This window comes from Phalacrocorax carbo, chromosome 21, assembly GCF_963921805.1.
Source record: "Phalacrocorax carbo chromosome 21, bPhaCar2.1, whole genome shotgun sequence".
NCBI lineage: Eukaryota > Metazoa > Chordata > Aves > Suliformes > Phalacrocoracidae > Phalacrocorax > Phalacrocorax carbo.
In genome coordinates this window covers 6,052,370-6,071,464 of record NC_087533.1, presented here as the reverse complement: position 1 = coordinate 6,071,464, position 19,095 = coordinate 6,052,370, and the positions used below count along the sequence as shown (strand labels likewise).

The following is a 19,095-nucleotide window of genomic DNA, read 5'->3' as shown; positions in this document are numbered from 1 at the left end:
TAGAGTCTTAAAGGGGAAGGTGTTCTCGCACCCGCCCTGCTGGAAGCCTGTCCTCCTGGGGACCCGACTTTTGGGTACATGGAGGGGCCACTGGTTTGCCCGCTGCCTCCGGGCTCCCGCTGGTGCAGTGCAGCACTGAAGGGGCTGCGTTGGGAGCCTGGGCTGGATGTGTCCCTCCTTCCCTTGCACCTCCCCAGCACTGGGTGCCTGAGGCCCGCCACCTGCATTCCTGCTGCCCCTTAATGCCTCAGTGCCTGTCTCGTCCCTAAGCAGGGGAGAAAGAGGCCATTGTTCAGGGGCTTTGGGGGAAGAGCATGGGCACTGGGGAGCTCCACAGGGCTGGAGGAGGAAGAAAGGCGCTCTCTGCCTCCAGGCACTGCAGATGACTAGAGAAGAGGGACTGCCTCCTGCACCTATGTCTCCCTCCAGGCAAGGCCCGGGGCGTGGGTACTCCTGGACCTCTGGAGCCACGAACCGGCAGGCTGCTCCATCACCAGTGGCGGTTTCCCTCCCACTGCTGGAGCCACAGTCCTCATTAGCCCGCCCAGAGACAAGCACATGTACACAGCGCTCTGTTCAAGCTAAAATTTATTCCTGCACGAGTCTCCCTTGTACGAGACACTTCCCGCCCATCTTGCTTACACAGTAAACAAGCCACCTGCCAAGCAGCAACGCTGCCCCAGTCCGGTACCTGCCGTGGGCAGCCCCCCATCCTGGCCTGCCCCACCCCAAGCCCTGCCAGGACGTCCCGGGGCTGGGTGGGATGCTCATGGCGTGAGAGTGCTCATCCTGTGCCCGCAGGGCCAGTGAGGGCGAAGCAGGATGGGTTGCTGAGTTGGACATAGCTGCCTTGCGGGCTGGGGCTGCGATTGTGCTGGGTGGGGCCCATCTCTCCTCCTGCTGCACCTTAGGCAAGGCAGGATGGGGAGGAGAATAAGTTAGAGAAAAGGCTAAAAAGGCCACTGGCATTTGCTAGCTGGAGGACAGAGCAACAGGGCGTGTGGGGACACACACACCCAGGCACCCAGGGGGGCTCCTGATTGCAGGGAGAAGAAAGCCCCAATCGCAGATGGTCCCAGAAAGCCACTGTCCTCCTGTCCCTCTCCTCTGCAGGATGGTTGTTCCTATGCACCCCAATGGCCTCCCATTCCCCTAAATGGTTTAAGGCACCGTCGTATGAGGAGGCAGGTAAAAACCTACCCAAAGCATCCCCCAGCACAAGTCCCTGGAGAAGCAGGAAGCGGTGGGGTGCTCCAGGTTGAGCAAAGTCCACTATAAATACATATAAATTCCACAAAATATTTTCCTCCCTCCTGTCCATGAGACTGGGCCTGAACTCAGGCTGCTTTGAGGAGTGTGCATGGGGCAGCTGGTGGGGACATGCTGCCTGAGATGGGACAGAGGCAACTGAAGGGCCGGGGTCCTTTGCCGGGAGGTTCGGAAGTGCCGGAAGGAGGCCAGGTGCAGTTCATGAATCCTCTGGGATGGCCAAGCAGAATAGGAGTGCCAAGAGGCCAGGAGGGATGAGGGAGGCTCTTCTGGGTTCCCAGCTCTGGGTCCTCACCCAGGGAAGCAGAGGTCCTGGCTGAGTCAATGGGGCAAGGCAGCCCCATGCCTGCAGAGTCCCTTGCTCAGTATTTTTATTACACACAAAAAAAAAAACAACCTAGAACGTACCCCAAGGTAAAAACCAAATGCCAGTGACCAGGAGGTGCCTGAGCTGCCTGGGCACTGCCCTGCTGCGGTCTGCCCTCCTCAGTTCAGAGCTGGGGTGTCCTTGCCCAGGGACTGCTCTTGGCCACCTCCAGCCTCTTGCTGCAGCCACCTCTGGGCCTCTCCTCTTCACCTCCCTCTTGCACCTGGGGGGGGACAAAATGCCAAAACCTGGAGGGGCTGGCTCTGAGGGGTAGCACAGGGGTCCCTGGGGAGGCAGGGCTGGCTACATGCGGGAGGATGGGCTGGCCAGCTCGTAGAAGAGCAGGTAGGCATCACTGCTGCGGACGTGGCTGGATGACATCGGGGTAACACTGTGGAGATGGGGAGATGTGCTGTGAGTAATGGGGACAAGGCACCAGGATGCCCTGGGCAGGGGGTCCCTGCTTGCCCCAACCCTCCAGCCACCCCTGTCCCATGTGCAGCCTCACCGGGAGTCGTTGAAACTGTGCCACTCGCCGGAGACAGGGCTCTTGCAGTAGGCAGTGTAGTGTCCCCCCATGGTGGTGCCCGAGTGGTTGGAGACAGCGTAAAGGTTGTAAATGGCATGGTCTGTGGAGAGCAAGGGCAGTGCTCAGCTGTGCCAGCTGCTGCCCTGCTGTCCCCCAACTTGCCAGCATGGAGCTGGGAGGGACTGGCACCCTGGATGTCTGTGGCTCCCACCCCCCGTGCCTCTGCCACCCGCTGTAGGCTGCAGCACCCTGGGGCACATCAGGGACCCTGGTGGACGCTGCTGGGAGCCCAGAGCTGTGCTGGAGCCACACAGGGCCAGGCACTTACTGCAGGTTTGCGAGGCGAACTCCCGGAGATCCAGGTCCTTCAGCTGGAAGTTGACGAAGGTGGTGAGCTTACTTGTTCGTATCCTGGCTTCTGAGAAGCGCTTCAGGTCTGGGGGGGCATGTCAAGGAGCCCAGGGACAAAGGGGAACTTGCAAAGAACTGCCTGCCCCGAACCCCCAGCACCCTCTGACCCTGTCCCTCTGCCTGAAGGATACGAAGCACCAGGATCTTAGGGAACTTCTGGATGCTGAATTTCTTTGTGCACCTCGTCCTGGCTTTGCAGCGACAACATGTCTGTGGGAGACAAACAGCATGAACAGAGGGGTGAGGGCAGAAGCCAGCCCCACTAGGAACTGAACCCACAGTCCTGGCAACACAGGCATGGTGGGAAAGGGGCCCAGCCTGCACCCAGGCAAGCCCACCTGTCACCGTGCCCCACACCCCATACCGGTTTCTCGTCCCCATCCAGCACATCCTCTTTGGTGAAGAGCCGTAGGCAGTCCATGAGAGTCACCTCCCCATAGCTTTTCTGTGGGAGCACAGCACAGGTCAGGGACAGGGTGTATGGGGCAGGGGACTGGGGGTTGGTGGGGACCCCTTACCTTGGGGATAGGCAGGGACAAGTCCCAGAAGGGGTCAAAGGCGGTGGAGCAGTAGCCACACTCACTGCAGGTCAGTGAACTCTTCAGCTGCCCAACAAAGAGGTCTGGTGGGGATGGGACAAAGCAGGATGAGACCCCTGGCTCCCAGCCCCGCTCCTGACCCAGCCCTGCCCTCCTCTCCCCTCAGCACTGCTCACCACCAATGCGGCTGTCCTCCCTCTCCTGGTACCTCTTCCACATCTGGCGGCTCTTCTCATCATCACTGCAAGAGGTTGGGGAGACAGCATGGTACTGAGTGTGGCCTGGGGATGCCAGTCCCTGTGACCCAGCACAGAGGGACCTGCATGGTCACCGTCCCTGGGCTGGGCTTGAAGGCAGCAAGCTCCTCCGTGGGGCTTGTCCACTGCTTCTGCCCCAGCCAGAACTTACGGGAGGTGGTCCAGGGTGTCGGTGCTGGCCCGTGGCCGCACTAGCACACGGTTCACCTCGCTGTGCAGCCCGTCAAGGAGGAACCGCAAGAATTCCTGTGCATCCTGCTGGCTGCAAGTCACAGGGCACAGCCAGTGAGCAGTGACAGAGGCTCAGCTCCCCCCTCCCCCCTGCCACCCCCGCACCGACAGCCCTTACTTGTAGCCAACAAAGCGGGGGGCATATCTCTGGATCTGTGTCTTGAATTCGGAGGGGCTCACGCTGTCGTTGGGGGACGAGGTCCAGAGCAGCTGAATCAGTTTTGCAAACTCTGTGGGCAGAGAGGCAGGTCAGCAGCGCAGCTGGCCCCACCCAGGGGCATGGCATTGCCGTCCCCTCCAGGGGAGAGCTCAGCACCCCACTCTGAGGTCCCCGTGGCCAGCCCCGGCCCCTCTGGAGGGAGGATTTGATCCTCCTACTGGCTGGGCACCCACAACAAAGTGCCTGTCCCAGCAGGGCTGGGAAGAAGCACCGACCTCTGGGTGGAGGTCCCCCAGGACAAGGGGTGGCCCAGGGGAGCAAGGATGTGCTGCAGGGAGCCAGGGGCTGGTGAGTGACAGCTACCTGACATAAGCGCGGTGCGCATGCGGCTGTTGTTGTTGAGGTCCCGCAGGTACTGGTTCTGCAGGCAGTAATCCCGCAGCTCCTTGGTGTTGCTCAGGCACTGCAGGATGGAGTTCATGAAGCACTGGGGGAGGCAGAAGAGAAAACCATGGCAACGGGAGGCAGAGGGAAGCAGGCAGTGGCAGGGGGACACCTGGGGTGGGAGGGCAGAGGATAGGGACGAAGCAGTGCAGAGCATGGGAACCCCTTCCTCAGCCAGCATTATCTGGAGTGGGGTGCAGGGAGCTGCTGGGGTGTGAGTGTGGGTGCTGGGGGTGAGGCAAAGGGACGGGGCTCCCCACTGCCCCACAGATGTGCCTGCAGAAGAGCATGGTGTGAGCTAGGGCTGTGCAGCCAGGTGCCTGGGTAAGCACTCACCGTATTGCCGAGGTTTCGCAGGCCGGTCAGCCCCTGCACTGCCTTGGAGCTCTGCAGAGAGAAGGAACAGGGCTGAGACAGTGCCCAGCACAGGCTGGCCATGGCTGTGGGCAGCCCAGTGAGGCCATGGTGCCACGGGCATCCACGTGCAACAGACCCTCAAAGGCAAGCAGAGGCCCCATCCCGCTGTGGGCATCATGGGCAGAGCCAGCACCCCAGCTGCTCTCTGCACCGATTGCACACAGGACCATGGCAGAGGACCCAGTGGGAAGCCACGGCTGGCCTGCCCCATCCTGCTTGCCTGGCTGCTGCTGCTCAGCTCCCTGGCCCAGGACAATGCACAGGGCTCAAAGTTCTCCCTGCCTGGAGACAGTGCTGCCCCATGCCCTGGGCTGCAGGCCAGGCCAGCCACCACTGCTGCCTGCCCTTGCCAGCCCTGTGTCCCAGGAAGCCAGGGGGTGGCAGTGCCCCATGCCTGCCCCATACCTGCAGGAGGTGCATGGTGCTCTGCCGCTGCCTGCCTTGTCCATGCTGAGTGTCCCCTCCAGGACACCCCGCACAAGGGCAGCCTAGATTTTGGCACAGATGTTTTGCAGGATAAAGTCCACCTGGGAAAGTACGAGCCCAGCCCTGTGGCAGTCAGCCCTGGGAATGTGGCTTGTGACCAGTGGTGTCTTCTCAGCCACTCGCTGGCCTGGCTGTGCTGTGCCTGTGCCACAGGGCTTTTCCAGAGCCCCAGGCACTCCCTGAGCCAGGCAGGCTCATGCCAAGCAGAGATGGGCATGTGCAGCTGAGCACCGGGGCCAGGAAGCATCGCCACTCTTTGCTGGAGAGACCAAGAGCGTGGCGGGATCTGGGGCGGGCCACAGGTTTGCCCACCCTTCTCCCAGTGTGGGGGATCAGGTGCTGGTGGGGATGAGTAGTGGGATCCCAGGGGTCCTGTCCCCAGCTCTGCATGCAAGCCTGGTGCAGAGGGTAGTGGTGGGGTGAACCTCCCCAGATCCATGCCTGGAGCAGGGTGGGGGGCCAAGAGGGCTTGCGGGATCTGACTGCCAATTGTGCTGTCCCCAGCCTGACCAGGTTTTAAGGACCCTTAGGCAAACACCCCAGCAGCCCACCCCGGGCATGAGGAGAGGGAGGAGGAGAGGAGGGGAGGGGGCCCAGCAGCTCCAAAATAGCAGCAGCTGGTGTGTGTGTGGGAGGTGCTGAGCACCCAGCCCTGACAGCAGCCCAAAATAACCCAGATCCAGTTACACGTGCTCCTTAGTGACAGTGCAGGCATCACCCACCGCAGGGGGGAGCAGCACCAGTGGGGACTCAGATGCCTTGTGTGGGGGCACATGGCTCTGCCGGACCAACAGGGTACCCCGTGTGCAATGTGAGTGCTCAGCACACAGGGGTGTCCCCAGCCACAGCTGGCCACGACACTCAGTGCCAGGGTTTGGCTGTGCAAATGTACCAGGCAACCCCACTGCTTATCTCTGCGTGGGGACCCCCAGGCCAGAGGGCAGGCTCAGCTGGGCAAGGGGTGCCAGCAGGCTGTGGCAGGTCAGTGCCACACTGCGGCTGGAGGAGCTGGCCTGGCTCTGGTCCCTGAGCAGACGGGGCCAAGCAGGCAGCAGAAGAGGTGGGTCTGTGTCCCAACACCCCTTGGATGGGCCGATCCCTTGAGGGCTTGCTGCTCATGTCCCCATGCCCATGCAGGGCAGGTCACGGTGCTGGGGGGATAGCAGCAACTCCTGGGAGCTGCCCCAGTGTGCTCCAGGTATCCCCACCAGGACGCTGCTCATCCATTGCCCTGGTTGGGCAGCTCCTGCCACGTGGCAGGAGGGACCGGAGTGTCCCACCTATGTGGGTGCAAACCTCCCTGTGTACATGGCATTTGCTCACTGCCAGGCCAGGCCAGGACCTGGGCTGCCCTCCAAGCGGTTCAGCATCCCCAGGGGAGGGTTGGGGTGGGGGACCACCAGCTGCCCCCATACCGTGGTGCAAGCCTGTGTGCACCGTCTTATTTCCCTCCCTGGTTTTCCCTCCCCATGGTGACTCAACTCCAGCTAATCCCCCTCGCCCATCTGGGGCTTTATCTAGGACACGGCGCTGCTCAGAGGCGGTGAAGGAGAGCTGGCTCACGCGGTGGTGGCTGAGGAGTCCCTGAGGCTGCACTGCAGGAGGGGGACGGGGGACAGGGGATGGGGATAGGGGACAAGACCCAGACTGTCCTGCCCCATCTGGGTCCACATGCCAAGTGCCTGGCAGCAGGAGAGCTGGAGAAGCCAGACTTACGTAAGTGCCCAGACCCTGCCCTCCATGTCCATGCCCCCTGCCTCTGCTATCCCCACAGAGGGAGACCTGCCTGGCACTGTAGCTCCAAGGACAGCCAAGCTCAGTCTGGTGACACTGCCAAGGGGCTAGCATGGCCAGGAGCCCCTTCCTTGCAGTTTGTAGACTGGGGTGCAGGGACTTGACCAAGGTCACCGCAGGGACAAGGCTGGGAGAGGGACCCGGGCATCCTGGCACGTGCTTTCACCTGCTCCCTGCCCCTCCCGCAGGACACCAGGGCACCCTGGCCTCACAGCCAGCCAGGACGGGCACCCACCCCCAGGCACCCCATCCTCCAGCAAGGGGGATGCCATGGGGTACCCCATGCTCCCTGGCAAGGGCAGGGGTCACCCCCTCCCAGCACCCCCTTCTCTGCCCCCAAGCCGGAGGGCAGGGGCTGCAGGCAGCCACAGGGCTCATACCTTGGTCTTGTTGAGGACGAGCCCGACGAAGGTGGAGACCAGCAGTGACCCTGGCATGGAGGTGCGGGGACGCAGGTCCTTGTGAAGGTCAGGGAGCGCGGGGGGCTCCTCGGGCAATGTCACTGTGTAGGAGTCCCTCATGATGGCCCTCGCGGGCACAGCGAGACGGCGAGGGCCAGCCGCGGGTAGGGGGTTGCCAGGGGGTGCCGGGTGGGCACCCCTCACCTCAGGCCAGCTGAGGCCTGGGGCACAGGGTCAGGTGTCCGGCCTCGCCGGGCACTGCCGTGCTCAGGCGTGCAGTGCCGGAGCCGGTGCCGGCTCTGGGGCTGACGGCACCTGAGCGGCTCTGACATCAAATGGGTGGAGAGGCGGCAGCCGGGCTCCGTGACGGCCAGCCCCCGCCGCACCGCGTGGTACAGCCGAGCTGAGAGCCAAGGGGGCCCGCGAGGGGCGGCTGTGCCCGTGGCCACGCTCCCGGCATGCCGAGCCCGTGGTGGTGGCAGGGCCCCGGGCACCGCAGGGCTTCTGGGGAGCATGCGGGCAGTGCCCCAGTGCAGTCATCTGTCCCTTCCACCCCACCAGCATGCCGCAGCTGTGCGACTCTCTGCAGAGGTGCTCCCCGCGCGCTGGGGTGCCTGTCCCCCAATGCCAGCACCACACTGGCATCATGGGGGCAATAGGGCACTTAATGCAAGGCAGCATCTGGAGGAGTGCCTGCTCCCCCAGGGCTCCCCCATGCTCCTGGCTCCTGGGGACCAGGGCTGATGGGATGCGCTCCCCAGACCCAGGAGTGCTGTGCTGCCAGCACCGCACTGGCCAGAAAGCTGGGCAGGCACTTGGCAGAGAGTGGGTCTGCCCCAGCCAGGGGTCACTCACCAAAACTGGCTTGGTAAAACGGGGACACTCCCACAGCATGTGGGTGCATGGGGTCCCTGTACCCAGAAAGGTGCTGAGTGCTGTCTGAGAGGGTTGTGGGACTCCCAGGCATGTGCCTTCCCTGCAGGGCCAGTGCTGGGCTCGTGGGCAGTGCTATTTTGGGGAAACTGAGCAACAGCAGACAGTGCATGCCCCTCTCTTTGGGGGATTCATTGGCACTGAGCTCAGAGAGTATTTCAGTGCCTTGCTTCCTTCTCTGGGGAAAAACTCTCCCCAAATCCTGTATGGAGCAAAGACCCCATCTGGTGTCTCCGCTCTGAGCTCTGGGTAAACTGAGGCACGGAGCAGGCAGGGCTCCGGCTCTTCTCCTGCAGCAAGGGCAGCTGTGTAGGCTGGCAGGGAGCCCAGGTGTCCTGCATCCCAGTCCTGCGTCTCCCTCTGCTTCACCCTGCTGACCGCAGCAGGGTAAGTGACGGAGGCTTGCAACTGCTGTGCACGCCCAGGTGTCTTACCTGCCTGCTCAGGGAAATTTCCATGGGTGATGGAGGCAGGGAGTGCAGTCAGGAGGCTCTGAGGACAGCCAGAGCATCCAGCTTCACCAAGGGGTCTGGAGGCACCAAGCAGAGGCTGCTTTCCTCCTATGCCAGCCCCCACCAATACACCCCCAGCCAGAGCCAGTGGCTGCTGTTTGAATCCTAATTGCTGCAGATGCAGCCTCCCTGTCCGTGGTGTGAGCTCAGCACAGCCAGTGGAGGGGCTGACTGCGGGGGGAGGAAGACAGACTATTTTTGGCACCAGCAAAAATATCTGAGGAGGCATCTTGCAGCGTTATTCATCTGCAGGGCCAGGGCTTTTTGCATCACAACAGGATGCTTGTTGTAATCCCTACGTGCATGTGCGCGCATGTGTATATATATACACGACCCGTTGTGTGTACACCGTACACACACAGGGACACAGGGTGTACACAGGGGCACGCACCGCACCGGCTTTGCAGAGATGGTGCGGGTGCCCTGCAACATGCTCCCGCAGCCCCTGCAAGTCTCATCCTGGGCCCCAGGGCCATGGCACAGCTCCTCAGTGCACGTACCACTATACCGGTGCTGTGCACACCAGCCAGGGTTCCCACTACCCTGCCCTGCAGCCTGGTGGCAGGCCGAGGGGCAGGATTTGTGCCGGTGCACAGCCTACCCCAAGGGTTGTGCAGGGTGCTGGCGGAGCACTTTGCCATGGCAAGGGGGGTGGCGTTCAGCCACATCCCATGCCAAGCCTTGTGCCCTGGTGACACTGGGTGCCCTGGGCCAAGGACCAAATTCCCCTCCAGCCAGAGCGGCACGCAGGTTCTCAGGGCAAGGCTGGAGTAGGAGGGAGAAGGGGAGCCCCAGTGGGATGGCATCACCCAGAGCCAGCTCCCTGCCCTCAGCTGTCCCCTCTGCAGCGGTGACCTTCTGCCATGGGCAGAGGTTGCCACAGGCCCAGTTGGCACCATGAAGGCAGGCAGGGCCAGGACTGGCTGCAGGGCCAGGACTGGCTGCAGGCCAGAGATGTCAGCTGCTCAGGATGGGACTGCAGAGAGCTGCCGGCGATTTTGTGGGTGGCTCTGGCCTTCTGACCCTATGTTCACCCAGGGTGCTTAATGGGGCGGCACAGCTCCGGTCCTGCCCCCCGCCAGCCTGCCTTTCCTGGGAGCCAGCACGGCCCTGTGTAGAGCCGGTGGCTCGGCAGGCACAGCCACTCACTGCAGCTGCACATGCCTCCCTTTGCCCTGCGGGATGGTAATGTGAGGCATAAAGTGATGGTATGGGTAGGAACAAATGTGGTCATCCTTGCCTCCTGGCTGCAAACTCCTCTGGATAGTGGTTCATGTGGTGCAGAGGCAGGAGGCAGCTGGGAAGAAGGGAAAGGAGGAGGCACTGAGCCAGCCCTGCCATGCCCTGGCTCTGGCAGGAGCGGGTGCTGCTGGCACTGCCCTCGGGGCTGGGTAATGGGGCAGAACCGATGGCAGCGCTGGGGCTGCAACATGCACTTGTTTCCGGCACCTGGCACGACCACAGGCACCCAAGTCTCTTTTACGATCGGTACATTTGCTTTCCAGCTTGGGAAAGGGAGGAAAAAAAGCACAGGCATGGAAAATAGCAAGTGTGCCCATCAAAGCACCACAGAAACCTGAGCCAATGTCACCGATCCAGCCTCACCACCCACCCCATCATGGTGCCCACCCCAGCACCCTGTGCCAGCTGCCAAGCCCTCCTCATCTTTGCCACCGACCAGTCCTGGCTGGAAATCCCATCTGCATTCGCATGCAGACCCCAAGGCTGCGGTTAGGCAGTAGCACAGCCCCTGCTGCGCCATGGCCATCCCATGGGAGCAGGCTGGCACCCACACTGAAGTGGTGTGTGGGCATCTGGGCGTGGGGACCCCTGCCCTAGCAGTGGTGGCAAGGGCTTTAGTGAGTGCCCGTGGCTGGCGGCGGCTGCTGGGTCCCCCCCTCTGTCCCCCCCACCAGGGCCTGGTGTGGGAGGGGGAGGCAGGAATTCCCTCCTCCACTCACCCCGGTCCCCCAACCTGCTCCCTTGCCCCAGGGCTGGGGCCAGCGACTAGGCAGGTTGGACACAGGGGGTTCCACACCGGGGCAGGGTAATGCTGGTGCTGCACATGGTGCAGCTCGTTCTGGGGTGGAGGGTGCTGGGGAAGGGGCAGGCAAGACTCTGGCAGCGGGCTATGATGCCGCATGCCCTCCATGGACCCTGCTCCCATGCCTGGGGGCTCAGGTGGGTGTTTACAACCTGAGTGAGTGCCAGGGAGAGGGAAGAGGGGAGCCAGCCCTGCCAGGAACGGGATGGCTGGCTCCAGACGGATGGCGGGGAGGCGTTTCCTGCTGAGCCCCAGCTTCAGGCACGTGGTGGGCAGGAGTGTCCACCTCTCGTCCCTACCCCGTGCCTCCAGCTGTGCCTCCCCAGCCCAAGGGCATGGTCCAGACCTCTAGGTTGCTTCCAGGCTGCTCCCACAGCCCTTTTCCCAGGCCCTTGGGCACAGGGAGGGATGCGGCAGCACTGGCTGGAAAGGGAAAGAGCTTCTGCTTCTACTCGCAGGGAAGTAGAAAAGAATATCCCAGCCCTTATCCTCCAGGTTTGGTGGACGTTGGGGGGATAGAGCTGCAGGGAAGACTGGGCAGGCTGGCCTCCACCATGGATGAATGAAGGCTGACTGGAAAAAGAGTGTGAGACAACGTGGGCAGAGCCTAACCAGGTCTTGGAAGGAAACCTGAGTGGAAAATTACCCGGCTGCTCCCCTGTGTGCCCGAGCTGGCCTGCGTGTGTGATGCCTGTTCCTGGCCTGGGCTGAGGCTTTGGGGATTGTGTAGCACCGGCCTGGGGCAGCGAGTGCCTGCCACCACGTGTGATGCTGTACAAAGCAGCCCCTGCCATGGAGAAACTGCTGCTTCCCTGGCTGCCACGGCCCATGCTGGGGCTGGGGCACAGGGCCCCAAGATGGCAGCAATAGACCGTGCCAGGGCTCAGGCATCACAGGGCACCAGTGAAAAACCTGACCAGCAGCTGGACACCGAGTCACTGTGCCAGAGCCAGCACCAGGCAAACCAGCCTTCCCAGCTGGGTGTCTCCAGCAAGGCGAGTGCCCGGACCAGTCATGTCACCTCCTCTAGCTGGGACGAGGCAGCAGGAAACCCTCTTTGGCCTGGCACTGGGCTGGGACTGGGAGGCAGCAGAGGGCAGGGGGTGTGGGCACAGTCAGCTGTGTAGGGACATGGTGCACGGTGTGCACCCATGCAGGTTTGCACGCACAGGGGGCCTGAGTTTGCCTGCACGTGCCATCACCTGCTGTCACGCACACATTCGGAAAGGTGCAACACACACACACTCCTGCCAGCACATGGGCACCCTTAGCCACAAGGCATCCGTGGGGAGCCTCGTGAGCTGTGCTCCCAGCAGTGCAGGCAGTGAAAAGCACAGCCCCTCAGAGGGCACCCACCTGCCTGCACACGCCTGTCTTAGCAGCTCTGGCCCAGGACTGCTGTGGCAGCAAGTATGGCTCAAAGGGTCAGCAGCAGCCGTGTGGCACAGATGCAGAAACCGAGGCATGGAGCAACAGACCAAGATTCCCAGGGAGAGCATGCAAGGTGCCTCGGGCTCCCCAGCTCAGTGCAAGCTGGCACGGACCACATACCCCACCGCAGCACAGCTTTGTCCCCCACCCCCAGCACGCACCACATACCGTGGGGTCGCGGGCAGGCACGTCGCAGTAGCCATCATTCCTCTCGCAGGGCTGGCTGGCGCAGTGGGTGCCTGAGGGTGGCAGGGTGGAGCCGAGGGTGGCCTCTGGGGAGCTAAGGGGACCTGTGGGGAGGCTGCCATGGCTGCTTTTCCTCCCATAGCTCTCCAGATAGCCGCGGACATAGTCGGAGCGCGCAGCAGCCTTGTAGAGACCCTGCAGGGTGCTGAGCTCCTGGCAGCCCCGGGTGCTAAGGGGGCCGGGGGTGGTTGCGTAGGCACTGTCCGAGGTGTGCAGCCCTGCAAACTCCCGTGCCAGGTCCGAGTGGCTGATGGATTTGCGACGGCTGAGAGACGCTGTGGTGGGCAGGTAGCCTGGGGGGCTGCTGGGGGCCCCTGAAAAGGTGTAGCATGCACCCCCGCTCAGCCTGCTGCCAGGTGGCTGGGTCTGGGTGTGGATGTACGTGGGGCTCAGGCGGATGCTGGAGTCAGGGTACAGGGGCAGCCGGCTACTGTCATAGCCACTGGTTGGGGACAGCCCTGTGTGGTGGTACCGGGGAGAGGCCAGGTAGCTGGTTTTGAAGCCGATTTTGTCGCTGTCTGCATAGGATGTGGCCAAGGTGGATCCATAGGAGGTGTAGGAGCTGTAGCCACTGGGCACCTTGCTGTAGGTGGTCTCAACATAGCGGGACGAGTCAACGTACCGCTTCAGGGTGGAGGACAGCTGGGACATGCTGGAGGTTGGGGCTCAGCGGGCTCTCCTGGAGGCATCGACTGCAAGAGAAGAGCCCAGGGATCAGCTTCCATGGACCATGGTCAGCACAATGGGGTGCCCATCACCAGCACCCACCTAGTAGCTTGCTGGCTCCTGTGTCTCCCGGAGATGCTGGAAGGGGTGGGAAGGCAACAGTGGGAACCCAGGGGATGAAGGGTGCAGGAGGGGCTGTGGGGTGCAGTGTGGCCATGGCTCCTGCCACCTGCCAGCCCTCCTGGAGAGTCTGGGACAGCAGGGCCCAGCTGACTCTGCTGCCCACGTGCCTTCGGGCACCTTGTACCACAGAAGGGAGCCCTGGGGCACAGTCAGAGGCACCCAGCATCCCGGCACCCACAGTTGCTGAAGCCAAGGGACTGCAGCAGTCACCTCTGCTCCAGCCTTGGCATCCCTGCCACACTGTCCCATGGCTGCCCCACTCCTGGAGCTGGAGAGGTGTCCCCAGTGTCCTCCAGCTGGGAGGCAGTTGCCTGGTTACAGTCATGATATTTAGGCCCAACTCTGGCTGAGATAGGCAGGCAGGATGGACTGATCCAGCCCAGCACCTTCTCGTGGTTATTCAAAGTGAGTGCCAGGGCTTGGCAGGGGGCTGGCATTTCCAGTTCACTGCTGATACACACCTCATTTGGCTGAGAGGGAAATTGAGGCAAGGTCAGGAAGTCAGCGCAGGAGTCCCTTCCAACCATCCCTGCTCCCTGCTTGGTGCCTGGCACCAGGCAGTGGGTGAAGATCTCGGAGCAGCCACAACCACCCTGGGGCCTTGGGGGACTGTGGGGACAGCCAGAGATCCCCTCATTGCAGGGGCCTGGCCACCCAAGTAGCCTGCCCATCTCCTTGCTGCGGCTGCGCCCTGCTAGCCTCTCATCAGCAATTCAAGCCAATGCAAGTCCTCCTGGTGAGGCGGTTCTGTGCCCCCGCCAGCTGGGCAGAGCCCGCCTGTATGGGTGGGTGACAGCCCAGCGTTCAGTCCCCACAGGGAGCTGGTGGCTTCTGCCCCATGGCACGGGGCAGGAGAGGAGCATATGGGGGACAGGGACAGAGGTGCCCAGAGCACACACTGAGCCAGCCCAGAGCTGGGACAGGGCAGTGTGACAGCCAGAAGCCTCCGGTGCCTGCGAACACAGACTATCTAGAGCCAGGGGAAAGTTCACTCTCGGCTCCCATGCTAGCAGGCTGATGGCTGGTTCCCTACCTGTCCTGGGGCTGTGGCTGGCACTAGGGCAGGCAGGACCCCACCTGAGCTCCTCTGTCCTGGTGTTGCTGGCGCTCTGCTCCCTGGGTGCCTGGCGTCCCTCCCCTGGCAGGACAGTGGCTCATGTGGCTCCAAGAGTCTCCAGTCACCCAGGAGATGACCCTGAGACAAAGGCTTTTCCCAGCCCAGCTGGGGAGGGCTCTGGCCCAGCTCCAAGCTAGGAGGTGACCGAAACAGTGCCCGGCCCGGCCCTCGTGCAGCCCTGGCAGAACGCAGGGCACATCCAGGCTTGGGGATGGGCACTGGATCCTCAGCAAGAGGAGTCACCACAGCATCACTCCCTGCCTGACCCTGGAGGGGACCCAGGCTCCTGCTCAGAGCCCAGGAGTCTCCAGGCATGCCTGCCCTGAGTGGGACCCCCCGCCCAGGAGAGCTGGCAGCACCCCTCTGCAAATGTCACTGCAGGGGCGGGCGCCACCCTGAGCCTCCCGGCTGCCGCCACAGTGCGTGTGCCCTGCATTTTCCATGACAGGCAGCCGAAAGCGATCCCCATGAAACCGGAGAGGCAGAAGGGCATCATGGGGATGAGCGCCCTCGGCCCCAGAGACCCTGGGGCAGGGGGAGAGGTGGCTGCGGTGTCAGGTCCCCCAGCCGCCCCTGCCCATCTAACCTGGCATGGAAATGCCCCAGGACTGCTTTTAGGAGGCAGTGGTAAGAAGCACCACCCAGCCGCAGCGGCCTCATGGCCGGCAGCCTGGCTTTCTGGCCAGCCGGCTGCATCCTGGCTGCTGGTGTTACTCCCCAGGAAACAACCATCCTGCAGTGGAGAGGAAACTATTTACAAGCAAGAGCAAGGTGGAGCACACAGACCTGTTTGGGAGCAGAGGCTGAGGGGTGAATAATCTGCACCCAGGCAAGGATTCCACAAAACACACGGCTCTTCCTGGCCAGGCTACGGCTGCCCTCGCCAGCACTGGGAGGGCCCAGGAGTAGTTCTGCCAGCCAGGATTTGACATGCATAGTGGGGAATTTTGCTCCGAGGGCCATGGGACCCCAGCCAAGGGACTGGCACCCCCTATGGGTGCCGGAGTGAGAGTGTTGGAGCCCCTCTGCTCCCAGGGAGCACACACCTGGCTGCCTGCCTTGCTGGGACACAGAGCCACCTGGCACATGGAGCCTCGCTGGGCCGCTCCTGCTCCCTGTACCCCTAGCCAGCAGAGGTGATCTGGGCTTGGGACAGGCACCTCAGTGCTGGGACAGACCCATGTCATCACCCACTGCCAGCAGCGCCTGTGCCTTCCCACTGTGCTGTGCCACCGCCGGCACCAGCAGCAGCTCCCCGTGGGTGTGCGCAGGGCGCCTCTGCCCCTGGGAGAGCCACTGGCTTGGGAGTGGGAGGGCAGCAGGTGCTTTCTGGCAGCAGGACAGGTCTCCACAAGGCAGCGTGTGCCCCGGGGACGCAGGGGAGCCGATGGAGGGATGTGGGGCCCAGGAAGGGGAACCTGCCCCAAGACACCACAGCTAACCCATTGGGAAGAGAGGTCTTACCACGGAGGACTGCTGCATCTGCTAGGACTGCCTGCGCTGCGAAGTCGCCATGTCTCATCAGAGTGCACCCCAGTGCTGCCGGACAGCAGAGCGTGCCAGGAGCCAGAAAAGCTGAGGGGGTGTGAGAAAACCCTGGTTCCTCCCATCGCTTCCTGGCCTGCCTGGCCCCTCCCTGCCCATAATAGCGCTGAGCTTTCCTACTGCTTGGCAAAGCCCCGGGGCTGGCATGGCTGAGTCAGGCCTCCTGCACCCTCATCATCCTCCCGAGGTGTCATGGAGAAGCTGAGGCACAGGAATGTCCGGTCTGCCATCACGTGGACAGGCAGCAGCCAGCACCAGGGACCGAGGGCTCTGCGGGGCTGCTCGGGCTGCTGGGGAGTTCTGCCCTGGCCTCCAGCTCTGGCAGTCCTCCTGATGGGAAGCTCAGCCCAAAGCTGGGAGGCAAACCCTTCACCCTGGAGGCAGAGGAGCAGAGACTCTGCTCCTCTTCCAGCCACTGGCCTCTGCTGGAGCCCTCCTGCCTGTGGTCCGGTAGCTGCTGTCCCCCTTGGCAGCCGTGGAGCCCCAGAGTGGGCTCAGCTTACACAGCACTGGCTCCATCCAAGGTGTTACAGCACAGCTGCTTCTCACTTACGCACGCTTGGAACTGTGTCCCCTGTCCCCGGAGACGCAATGTACCAGCCTGCAGGTTATTTGGGAGCTCCCAGTACCAGCCTGCAGGTTATTTGGGAGCTCCCAGCCCTCCGCAACAGCTTAGGCATAGAGGGGACCCTGTGTGAAGCACCTTGCCTACTCCAGCCTGCAAGTGGTTTGGGGCAGAGGGGCTCCGTGTCCACCTGACAGCGCCAGAGGGGTGGGACAGCCTCCTGCCCATTCCCCGAGGGGGACAAGGCAAGGGATCCCTCTGAGTATCTGCATTTCCCTCTAGGAAGGGTGTCCCCAAGCTGCCCTGGGGGGAATGTGCTGCAAAGTGTTTGCTCAGGGAAGGGAAGAAAGGGGCTGGAGTCACACAAAGGGTGTCTTTGGTCAGCAGATAGAGACCCCAGTGCCCTGGGGTGCTGCCAGCAGCCCTTCTCCCAGGCCTGCTCCAGCACTCCGGGAGAAGTCACCCGGGCTCCAGCACTGCCCCCACACCGCTCGCGTACCCCAGAGCGACGGGACCAGCCCAAGGTCACACATGGCAGCTGGGGCCAGCCTGACCAGGGCCCTTCCCCTACCAGCCACTGGGCCTGAGAACCCTCCAAACTCAAGCCACATGTGCTGGCAGGGAGTCATGGACCTGGACTCACGCTCTGTGCTGCTGACACATACCCACCCAGCTGCAAAACCTGCTAGTCACCCCTCCTGGGCCACCCCCAGGTGGTAAAACCCCAAACCCACGGGGAACCTTGACATAAGACCCAGGGCACGTTATTGCTTTGACGTCTGCAGGTGGAAAAAAAGAAGGGACCCCAGGGAAGTGCCCAGGCATACGGCTCTGCCCACGCTGGGGGACAAGGAGGGTGCCGGAGAGTGCGTCTTGCTGGCAGACAGCTGCCAAGTTTTTGTGCCTGAACTCTGAACCTGCTCTCTGGAGATATAGATATGGCAAACCTCTCCCCAGAGGTTTTACCCGGGCAAAGGAAGAGGGGGGCAGTTTTGATGGTACCTCTGAGTCTCTGATGCCGCATCCCCCTCCCTGAGGCCGGCGTCCCCGTGGCACCCACTCCACTCACCTGCACGCGGGTTGGTAGGTCAGATGGCCAGTGGCTGGTCAGGGGCACGAGGCCGACATGGTGAGGGGTGAGAGGCTGGTTATGGAGTGATGCCCACGGGACTGAGCACGGGGAGCTGATCCTGCCTCCTCAAGCCGCTTCCCCTGGGGCCGGAGGAGAGTGAGCGATGCGGAAGGGCTGGCAGCACCCAAGCCCTTTGCAGGGTATAGGCCACCCCACGGCTCAGCAACTCTACCCTGCAGGGAGCGGACGCAATGGCCGGAGGGGGCTGAGCCGGAGGCCTGTGGGGCTGCGTAAAAACACCACTGCAGAAATTCACGTCTCAGGTTACCGGCTAGATAAATATAGTGTCTTTATCTGACCTCACAGGGCACTGAAATGCTCCTCTTGCATTCCAGCTTCGGGGAGGCTTAAAGGGGACGTGAACCTGAGGGGGCTGGTGGCCCACAGCAAAGGGGTGCTGGGAGGAGAGGCTGCAGAGGTGGGTGGGCTGTGGGAATGAAGAAGGATAACTGAGGGAAAGTGTGGGGAGGGAAGAGATTTGGGGACAGAGATGGAGGTCCAGGAGTGAAAGGATGGCAGAGGGGTAAGAGAGGGAGCCCATGGCTGCCAGTAAGGTCTGGAGCACAGCACTGAGGTCAGGGGAAGAGGTGGTCTGGGTTTTGGCCCCCTTGGAGCAAGCTGTAGGGAGAAGAGCCCCCTAAGCCTGCAGCAAAGGTGGGTATGGGGCAGCCAGCATGGCAGAGTGGGCACAGGGGCAGCCACCCCTTGTGGCTCCATGGGGACACCAGGGCACCCACCCGGCACCGCTCCCCGATGCCTGACCCGCCCAGGGCGGCACAGCCACACGGTATGCAGGCACCTGGGTGGCCATTACTCATCGAGCACCTGCTGAGGATAATTAGAAGGGATGCAATTATGGTGGCATTTTCCTCCCTCCTGTCTGGCTCAAGCTCTTAAACAGGGAGGATCGCACGAGGGATGCATCTGGGCGTCACTCAGGGAGGCTACTACAGGGTGACCAGCGGCGTTAAGGGTGTGGTGGCAGGACCCTGCTCCCAAACCTGAGGGTTACCATATCCCATAGTCCCTGGCTCCCAGCATGGGACCTTGACCCTGGGCAGGGAGCAGTGCATGGCTGCTCCAGAGGATGCGGGGACCCTTGACAGCGCCAGAGGCAGTGTGCAGGCATGGGCGTGCAGGAAGGTCCCTGGCACGACACGCATACCATCCAGGGGCCAGGAGCTGCGGGATACGCTTGCGCGCCCAGCCCCACACACACTCCCAGCCCCGGCAACTCCCTCCCCAGAGGATGGCTGGGCCACGATTGGCCATGGGGTGCCCGCTTGTAACTACCCCGCTCTGCCTCCCTGCCGGCATGGTGGACAGCCCTGGCCCTGAGCTCACAGTGGGGTGAGGGGGGAGCCTCTGGGATGGAGTGGGGGCGATAGGGATGGCATGGGAGCAGTGGGCTTGGGT

At 62.7% G+C, this 19,095-nt stretch overlaps 2 protein-coding genes across 3 annotated transcripts in view; one reads left to right on the top strand and one right to left on the bottom strand.

Moving 5' to 3' along the window:
- CBL (Cbl proto-oncogene) overlaps positions 1-19,095 on the top strand; it is a 569,152-nt gene that overhangs the window by 102,255 nt on the left and 447,802 nt on the right. The gene's annotated exons all lie outside the window — the stretch shown is intronic.
- Positions 572-17,924, bottom strand: USP2 (ubiquitin specific peptidase 2). Of its 2 annotated transcripts, XM_064470759.1 has the most exons (13): positions 17,617-17,924; positions 12,394-13,163; positions 4,544-4,594; positions 4,127-4,250; positions 3,722-3,833; positions 3,524-3,634; positions 3,292-3,356; positions 3,095-3,198; positions 2,941-3,021; positions 2,708-2,786; positions 2,494-2,601; positions 2,145-2,265; positions 572-2,027 (listed from the first exon to the last, which is right to left on the bottom strand). In XM_064470759.1, the coding sequence occupies exons 2-13, from the start codon at positions 13,120-13,122 to the stop codon at positions 1,940-1,942; spliced, it is 1,773 nt and encodes a 590-aa protein (XP_064326829.1). In that variant the 5' UTR covers positions 13,123-13,163; positions 17,617-17,924; the 3' UTR covers positions 572-1,939. The 2 variants fall into 2 exon arrangements, with proteins under 2 accessions (XP_064326829.1, XP_064326830.1); XM_064470760.1 differs by lacking the exons at positions 12,394-13,163; positions 17,617-17,924 and adding an exon at positions 7,285-12,371.

What these genes read in the sequence shown, in the direction of transcription:
- USP2 (XM_064470759.1), bottom strand. Translation starts at nt 13,122, where the DNA reads ATGTCCCAGCTGTCCTCCACCCTGAAGCGGTACGTTGACTCGTCCCGC. An exon ending in TGTCCCTGCCTATCCCCAAG is followed by an intron (nt 3,022 to 3,094) that starts GTAAGGGGTCCC and finishes GTGCTCCCACAG; the next exon opens with AAAAGCTATGGGGAGGTGAC. An exon ending in CACAGTTTCAACGACTCCCG is followed by an intron (nt 2,028 to 2,144) that starts GTGAGGCTGCAC and finishes CCATCTCCACAG; the next exon opens with TGTTACCCCGATGTCATCCA.